Source organism: Formica exsecta, unplaced genomic scaffold (assembly GCF_003651465.1).
Source record: "Formica exsecta isolate Colony F162 unplaced genomic scaffold, ASM365146v1 scaffold2866, whole genome shotgun sequence".
Classification (NCBI taxonomy): Eukaryota; Metazoa; Arthropoda; class Insecta; order Hymenoptera; family Formicidae; genus Formica; species Formica exsecta.
Genome location: NW_021850128.1, coordinates 10,112 through 18,940, shown reverse-complemented (window position 1 = coordinate 18,940; position 8,829 = coordinate 10,112). Strand labels below are relative to the sequence as shown.

General features: G+C 32.2%; 2 protein-coding genes across 3 annotated transcripts; one reads left to right on the top strand and one right to left on the bottom strand.

Moving 5' to 3' along the window:
• The first annotated feature begins 2,733 nt into the window (after window positions 1–2,733).
• LOC115237285 (solute carrier family 35 member E1 homolog) lies at window positions 2,734–6,755 on the top strand. 2 transcript variants are annotated; one of them, XM_029810224.1, is made up of 3 exons: window positions 2,734–3,362; window positions 5,357–5,565; window positions 5,652–6,755. In XM_029810224.1, exons 1-3 carry the CDS (start codon window positions 3,005–3,007, stop codon window positions 6,162–6,164), a joined length of 1,080 nt encoding a protein of 359 aa, XP_029666084.1. In that variant the 5' UTR covers window positions 2,734–3,004; the 3' UTR covers window positions 6,165–6,755. The 2 variants fall into 2 exon arrangements, with proteins under 2 accessions (XP_029666084.1, XP_029666085.1); XM_029810225.1 differs by having other exon boundaries at window positions 2,737–3,362; window positions 5,338–5,565.
• LOC115237286 (glutamate receptor-interacting protein 2-like) lies at window positions 6,644–7,835 on the bottom strand. Its single transcript, XM_029810226.1, has 2 exons — window positions 7,585–7,835; window positions 6,644–7,502 (listed from the first exon to the last, which is right to left on the bottom strand). The coding sequence occupies exons 1-2, from the start codon at window positions 7,662–7,664 to the stop codon at window positions 7,181–7,183; spliced, it is 402 nt and encodes a 133-aa protein (XP_029666086.1). The 5' UTR covers window positions 7,665–7,835; the 3' UTR covers window positions 6,644–7,180.
• Window positions 7,836–8,829: the final 994 nt, after the last annotated feature.

Here is an 8,829-nt window from a genome sequence, read left to right as displayed (position 1 = left end):
TATTATGGCAATGTTACAGTTATGTATCTGTGTTTGCTGGGATGCAACATATCGAATTGTTCAACAGACATCCTTGTAAACTTGAAAAACTCTTCATGATCACTTGTTTTGAAGTATTTAAATAATTTTTGATATTTTAGTCACGATGATTATATAAAGTTTACAAAGAGCGGCTAGTAAGATTAAAGATATAATAAATATTTGTATTAGTTTAAGTTGTATGATATGACCTCAACACAGGGGACTCAGACATTAGACTAAAAATTCTTTTAATAGTTTCCATTCTTATATAAAATAAAAAATTTGATAATAATTTTCTAATATGCAAGATAGTTCAGATTTTAATAAATAAATGTTAAGATTATATAAAGACAAGAGAGATGTGAAAAAACTCGTTGTATGCCCAGCACGATCTTTTTGCATCCGGATATCTGAATATTTCGGATACAAACAGATTGTAAATTTACACAATTGCAAATTCAGTTTTTTCTTATTTGTTTTAGATATTCTCTGTCACTGAAGGAAGTCGAATGTGCACCAAAAAATTTACATTTTATAATTTTGTTACTATAATACAGAAAATCCATATACACATTAGATCTTGACTCTTATAGCCCTACTTTCTTATTATTTTTTTCATATGTAAGGATATTATTGTCAATAAATATACATAAAGTATTATTGCATATATATTATATTGCTATGTTGCTGCAATATTATATTGCAATATTTTGCAATGTTTCTGCAATGTTGCAATCTTGCAGAAAAATGTTGCTGCAATGTTGTTACAATCTTGCGGTGCTGTATGGGCAATGACGCCTACCACACCTGGAAAATTACTAATGGCAGCAAATTCTTCTTGTATATTTGTTATTTCATATACTTCTGGCCATTTAATATAATTTTGAACATGTTGCTGTGGTAAGCCACATTAAAAACACATCTCCATACAGTGTCTTTAGAAACCCCAAACCGATCTACAACGGATCTGAAATAAGAAAATAATTTGCAACAAGCAAAAACTTATTTTTGTTTGTAATAATAAAAGAAAAAATCGAAAAATCTTTTAATTACTAACCTATACACTTCTTGATTGCCAAAAATCCATAACTCAATAGCTAATTGCTTAACTGGTGGTAATTTAGAAGAATTATTTTCCAATAATTAATTATTTTCCAATAATTCTAAACCAAATGTTTGTATCAATAGCTCAAAAGTATTTCTTTCAATACGGTAATGTAATTTGAAATTTTTAATAAAATAATATAACAATATTATTATACATGTTATGAAAAAAATAAATAATACATAGATACAGCTTTATCATTACCTGTTAAAGAATAATAAAGAATAACATTTTCAAAATAATTATTGATTTTGAGATGTCCCATACAGCACCGCAAGATTGTAACAACATTGCAGCAACATTTTTCTGCAAGATTGCAACATTGCAGAAACATTGCAAAATATTGCTGCAATGTTGTTATGATATTGCAACAACAATAAAATGTCCGCCTACAGAAATATTGCAGCAACATAGCAATATAATATATATGCAATAATACTTTATGTATGTTTATCGACAATAATATCCTTACATATGAAAAAAATAATAAGAAATTAGGCCTATAAGAGTCAGGATCTAGCGTGTAAATAGATTTTCTGTATTATAATAACAAAATTATAAAATGTAAATTTTTGGGTGCACATTCGACTTCCTTCAGTGACAGAGAATATCTAAGAGAAATAAAAAAAAACTGAATTTGCAATTATGTAAATTTACAATCTCTTTGTATCCAAAATATTCAGATGTCCGGATGCAAAAAGATCGTGCTGGATTTACGCATACAACGAGTTTTTTCACATCTCTCTTGTCTTTATATAATCTTAAAATTTATTTATTAAAATCTGAAGTATCTTGCATATTAGAAAATTATTATCAAATTTTTTATTTTATATAAGAATGGAAACTATTAAAAGAATTTTTAGTCCAATGTCTGAGTCCCCTGTGTTGGGATCATATCATACACAACTTAAACTAATAAAAATATTTATTATATCTTTAATCTTACTAGCCGCTCTTTGTAAACTTTATATAATCATCGTGACTAAAAATTAAATGCGGAAAATCTCAATCTTCAATGCGTAGTCTGATACGGACTTAAGACATCTTAAGATTGTGCTTAAAACGGTCTTAAATATAAGAACTGACTATGAATACCGGCCATAAAGTGGGCGCTTATTAGCCTTGTTGCATTACTGCTGTCACGAGAGGCCAGAAAGCATTTTCAGGCCGTATTTCGGCCATAAAGCGATACGCTAGAGGAACAAGAATAGCACGCGACTATCGCTCCTTGTCTGACATTATCTCCCACAATCGCATCCGTGTGCTCAACGTATCGGTGTGTGCCTTCACGGACGCTACACATACGCGATGAAAGAAAGACAAAGACAGCGCAATCATCTCTCTTTGTCAAACGATCAGTACAACCAGCATCGACAATATCGAAAATTTGATGTAGCACGGACATGAACCGAGACCGATAGTATCGAAAAGTGGACGTAGCATGGACATGAACCAATTGGTTGTTTTATCATGCCACCGAAAGTGGACGTGGCCATGTAGTTCCAAGCGTCTGTAGAATGGACGTAGAGGCGCTGCTATACGGGACCGAAAGCTATCGTACGAAAAACGCTGGGATGGCCGTTCTCAGGCTTCTCTCTGGTAGGAGTTAGCAGTCTAGTAATATATAGAAGTCTGTGGTTTTGCATTATTACCGCATGGAGGTCTTCAATGTCAATTCGGAGTTCACCCGTTACTCCTCCTGATCGTACATACGAAAAATACCGGTGTGACCGCTCTCGCAGCTCTCACCGCTTCTCTGCTGACATTTAAAAATCGCTGACTGCCACAAAGAGTGTGAATCCATGGATATCGTGTATACATATATTATAAATGTTTGTGTGATAAAGCGGTGAACTAGGTTTGGGAGTGAGTTTTGATATGATCGCTCGCTCTCTCTATCGTATGAACATTATGGATAGACGAAATAACCGCGAAGTGGTGACGGTATTATTCCTGTGTCTGCTGTGGTATGTGATATCTAGCAGCAGCAACGTTGTCGGTAAGATGCTGTTGTCCGAGTTCCCGTATCCGCTCACCGTCACCATGGTCCAATTAACCTCGATCACTCTTTATTCCGGCCCATTCTTCAATCTATGGGGCGTGAGACGATATTCGTCCAACATAACGTGGAGCTATTATTTACGGCTCATCGTACCCTTAGCCTTAGGCAAATTCCTCGCAAACGTGTTCAGCCACGTCAGCATTTGGAAAGTACCTGTTTCCTATGCTCACACTGGTATGTATACATAACACAAGCCTTTAAAACCCCACATGCCCCACAAATGTGCCACGCATATACAGGATAGGCTCGGCACCATAACCACTTCTTAAATAAAGGCAAACGCTCGGTCTAGATATACTATGTCTATGCTCGGCACGCTGTTAGCGCTATGAGCGTGCTCTGTCCTTGTTCAACTTTCAGTAACAATGATAGAACAACACTGTTAGCGCTCATAGCGTCTCCTCGAATCCAGCCGCAGGTGTCTCAAAAATGGAGATCAATCGCTCGGGAAATGATGGGGACTCAAAGACAAGAAAAAAAGTTGTTATGGACATAGGTCCGGAAATGCGTTGTTTTCGATTTATCGTCATTTTTATGTCGAAATTGATTTCAAATTGCTTCGCTTTAGAATTTTTTAGTCAAAATTAAAAGAAGAGATGGTTTTTAGGAGTTTTATAATATAATTAAAGTCAAATAAAAGTTGCGGGCTGCTTTAGCACTACCCAGGATAAAAAATATAAATAAATACAAAAAAATAAATAAAATAAAATAAATAAATACAAAGCATTTCTTCTTTCAATTTTGACAAAAAAATACGAAAGCAAAGCAATTTGAAATTTCAATATAAAAATGGAGATAACTCGAAAATAACGCATTTCCGAACCTATGTTCATACCAACTTTTTCTCTTATTTTTGGGTCCCCAATCACCTTCCGAGCGATTGACTTCCACTTTTGAAACACCCAGTATAGTTTCGAAATGGAATTAATAGCAAATGTAACAATCTTTTACATGTTGCCGAAAATATACGCAATTATTGTCAAGCACGCCAAGTCTCTGCACAATTAGAGAAATTGAAAAAATTCAATAATAATGCCGAATATGATACGCAATGCTTGAGTTGCATAATCTTGTTTCTTGGCAAGATTTTATATTATATAAACATAACAGTGTGTTTGTAAATGGATATATTCTAGAATGTTTACTCTCTGGAGAAACATGGAAAATCTGGACTTATCAGGGATTTCTTTTGCATCTGAAATATCAGAGAATTCTTATGAAATTTTATTGGGAGAAAAATTTTTTTAAAAAGATTCTCTGATAATTTTGCTCTCAAATTGTAAACAATTGGCAAGTCAAGGGAATTATGCACTTAAAATATATTATAAATATATATCTATTTCTGTTTGTATAATCAAAGTCTTAACAAAATATTGAATATGCAGTATATACATATTTTTATTATAATTTTGTGGTAAAAAAATGAAAATGTTATATGCAAGTAAAAAATGTTTATCTTGCGGAAGTTATTCAGTTTTTTTTCAATACATTTATATAATCTAGTACTTAAAATTTAAGAGGCCCTGTGTGTTTCCTTTGTATGAGTGAAAAATATTAGAAAACACGCATTCAAAAAATTTATTTTACGAAGTTGCATCAAAAATATTTTAAAAATATTCTCTTTATACTTGGAATTTTGAACAGAAATACCTGGAAGGTCAGGGAATTCTCAGAAAAATTTTTTACAAGATTTGAGTAAAGAGAGAAGAGAGAGATATACCTTAATTCCTTGTTTTAATAATAACATGTCATATATGAATGAATGTATGTGTGAGAATAATTATTTAGAATGCCAATACTGACAGTCAATTAGAACACACATATATTACTCATGTAATATGATTCGAGGAATGATGAATAAAAATACAATATTTATAAAAAATATTTATGCAAATATGTATATGTATATAGCATATATTAAGAAAGTATTATATGGCAGGGAAATTTAGAATTTTTTCTTATGAAATTAAATTACTGTTATCAAGTATAGATATGGAAAGAAATAAATATAAATATATTATTAAATAATCTAACTATGATGATTTTTGTTAGTGCTTATTTTGAAAATATAATTTTATAAGAACTCCCATGTAAACATTGTGCGTTTGCTTTAGTTTTATATTAGTCTTATATTATCTTATATTAACAGAAGTTTGGCTCTGTCCCAGTGAAGGCTACAATGCCCCTCTTTACGGTAGCTCTATCAAGAATAATACTTCAAGAACAACAGACATGGAAAGTCTACTTGAGCCTTGTACCAATAGTCGGTGGTGTAGCGATTGCTACGCTGACAGAGCTTAGTTTCAACATGATTGGCCTGATAAGTGCATTAGCATCTACTATGGCGTTTTCCTTGCAGAATATTTATTCAAAAAAGGTAAAATATAAAATGAACCAAATCTTAATAAAACATTTAATTCTATGTCTTACTTTAACTAAACCTTACAATTTATTCGTTTATAGGTACTGCATGAAACAGGGATACATCACTTACGGCTACTGCACATACTTGGCCGTCTGGCTCTGTTTATGTTTTCACCAATTTGGGGTGTATACGATCTATATCGTTTGATATATGAACCGATGATGAGACCATCAGTAGAGATGAGTTATTACATATTAGGATTGTTATTTTTAGATGGTATATTGAACTGGTTTCAGAACATTATCGCGTTTTCTGTGTTATCTATTGTAACTCCTTTAACATATGCGGTAGCCAGCGCGAGCAAACGCATATTTGTGATCGCAGTAACGTTACTCATACTTGGCAATCCAGTTACATGGCTGAATATATTTGGGATGACTATGGCTATAATTGGGGTATTGTGTTACAATAATGCTAAATATAATCAGAAGTTGGAGAAACAAAAAGAGACAATTCTTCCAAAATATTATAATCCAACTCAGAATGGTAATAACAGTTCCTTCATGGTAAATGGATTTGCCAGTAAACAATATCAATCATTTGCAATCTAGTCTCAATTAATAGTTTTATTTTGACAAACTCATGTAAGTTTTCTATATCAGTGAAATCTATCCTTTTCATTTGTCTGTGGATTAGTTTCATTCGCGCAATAAAATATAACCTGATTTGTTATATATGCATATAATTGGCTAGATACATAGAAGAAACTCATGACCAATTATTGTGTGTATTTTTGATTTGCATAAATATTGCAGGAAAATGTGGTTTATATTTCTTGGATTGCGAAAATCAATATTTCTTAGCTAATAAAAAATATTCTATATTTTCGTTCTACATTTGTTGTGATAAATTCGATTTGGTTTCTCAATTTTAAAACTGAACCTGCTGGTAAGGTATAATAGCATTGTTTAAAAATATGGTCTTTTAGCTGATTGCTGGTTCAATTAGCATTAACCACGAAACTGATTACATTCCTGCAAATCGATCTTAGTATATATGAAAAATATGTAATATGTTTTAACATCTTGTATTCTCACATATTTGATGCATATTTATTAATATATAGAAATTACATTGTGAAAATTGTGTTGAATTATCTAAATAATTAAACAGTTACAATACAGTTTATGTATTTGTGATTTGGACATTATACAAATTATATTGTGTTGTTCTAATTTTATTTAACTTCTTTAGTTTTTTAAGTGTCAATATACAGGCGCATGTTCACAGATTGTATGTTGGGCATGTGCGTGCGTGCGTGTGAATTTTATGTAGGAAAAGATGTTTTAACTGGAAAACCACAATCTATGCATCTATTTTTATAAATAATATACACATGTACAAAAATATATTGAAAGCATTATATATTGTTCGAGGCAATGCTCATATATAAAATTACAGTCATGCCTCAAAAATAACTACCAGTATCAACAATATTTAGTTTATTCAGTACTCTTTAAAATATTTAATATTACGATAAAGTATTCTTCAAAGTAACCAAGATATTCTGTAATAAGATTATAGCGATGATATATTAGCAGTTGATTATAGATGATATTGTATCGATTTACAAAGTTTTTATAATATTTTGTGGGGATAAGAGTCTTGCTATGGTTAGATCTAGACGCGGTCCGGCTGCTGCAATAAGCGGAACCGTCAAACAACAGTCGCAGTCTTCCGTGCTGGTTTCGTTCACTCGAAGAATTCTGTCATATGATCGCAGAATACCATCGCAAGGTCCGCCAGGCCGTAAACGATTTATATAAACTCCCCGTTCATAAAGACCGTCTGACACTGAAAAGCCAAAGTCTTCATAAACAGGATCCTTGTGCAACGATACATGCACTATCTGCTGGGCTTTATTGTCGGAATCACCGCATTCTTGTACTCTGCATTTTAAACAAGAAACATTACACGAAGAAACGATCATTGTTGAATAAATCTTTTGATTATAAGTTAATCGATCAATACCCTGGATAAGATGGTATTGATAAGTCTAACTGTCCGCTGTCTACAGAAACAGTATCCCAAATTCTCAATATCTCTGGCATAGTACTACCACTCTCTCCCAATTCGCCCCAAGAATCCACCGCGCTGTCCACACTAGGAAGACTCTCTCTAGCTGAACGTAACACACCAGTTGAAAACTGTGGCTGGACTGTGTCGCTTCCTATACTAAGTTTCCTGGAACAATTTCTATAAAGCTTTTCTTTCAAGTATAAGTAAATAAATTATTTATTTTTCTTTTTTCTTTTCTTTTTTTTTTTTTTTTTTTTTTTTTCTTTTTACTTATTTATTTATTTATTTTTTTTTTTGTTAAACGCATTATATTTTTTACAAGAAATATTACACTTAAGTACACGCTTTTCATATTGAAAAGATAAAAAATCGTTTCTTCATTTTTACGTCATTTGCATTCAATTCATGTTCTTTGAGTGGATATTGTAATTACAAAATTTATATAAAATAAATATTTTAATATACAGGGTGTCTGGTAAAGATTGTGCCAATAACGTAAGCGGTTAGAGCACAATAAACTGAACAGAAAAGTCCTTTACCATTTTGTGATTTTCGTAATAATTATTGAGAAATTAATTAAAAAAGATTGATCAATTCGTGTGAGTATAAGCGCGCAGTAAAAAGGGACAACCCATGTGTGATTGATGTGTGATTGCTAGGACGCGAGAATCCATCGTTATGTACCCTCCTCTTCTTTCTCTCTCCCTCTCTCTCTCTCTCTCTCTCTCTCTCTCTCTCTCTCTCTCGTACATAACCATTGTCATTTGTAGACCGCTCCTCTCAAAACTTCCTCGCGCGCCTAGCAACAACAAACTTTTGGGATGTTTCTGGGCTGTTCTTCCTCGCCGCACGCTTATAGTCACGCGAATTGGTCGATCTTTTTTAATTAATTTCTCAATAATTATTACGAAAATCGCAAAATGGTAAAAGACTTTTCTGTTCAGTTTACTGTGCTCTACATGCTCACGAGCGTTGGCACAATCTTTACCAGACACCCTGTATATTATTTTATGTATAATTTATTTCGTTTAGAAACATTTATTTTAAAGTTATTTGTGTTTTTGATTTACTTTTTTGCTATTATTTTGTACTTTTCTTTTTTTCATATTGTATAATAATTACATAATGTTACTGCATGTGATATACATCAATGTATGTAATGATATATAATGTAACATAACATAATATAATGTAACA

Coding starts and splice junctions, on each gene's coding strand:
- LOC115237286 (XM_029810226.1), bottom strand. CDS start 7,664: ATGCCAGAGATATTGAGAATTTGGGATACTGTTTCTGTAGACAGCGGA. Junction 7,503..7,584: donor TCAATACCATCTTATCCAGG/GTATTGATCGAT, acceptor TTTAAAATGCAG/AGTACAAGAATGCGGTGATT.
- LOC115237285 (XM_029810224.1), top strand. CDS start 3,005: ATGATCGCTCGCTCTCTCTATCGTATGAACATTATGGATAGACGAAAT. Junction 3,363..5,356: donor TGTTTCCTATGCTCACACTG/GTATGTATACAT, acceptor GCTCTGTCCCAG/TGAAGGCTACAATGCCCCTC. Junction 5,566..5,651: donor AGAATATTTATTCAAAAAAG/GTAAAATATAAA, acceptor ATTCGTTTATAG/GTACTGCATGAAACAGGGAT.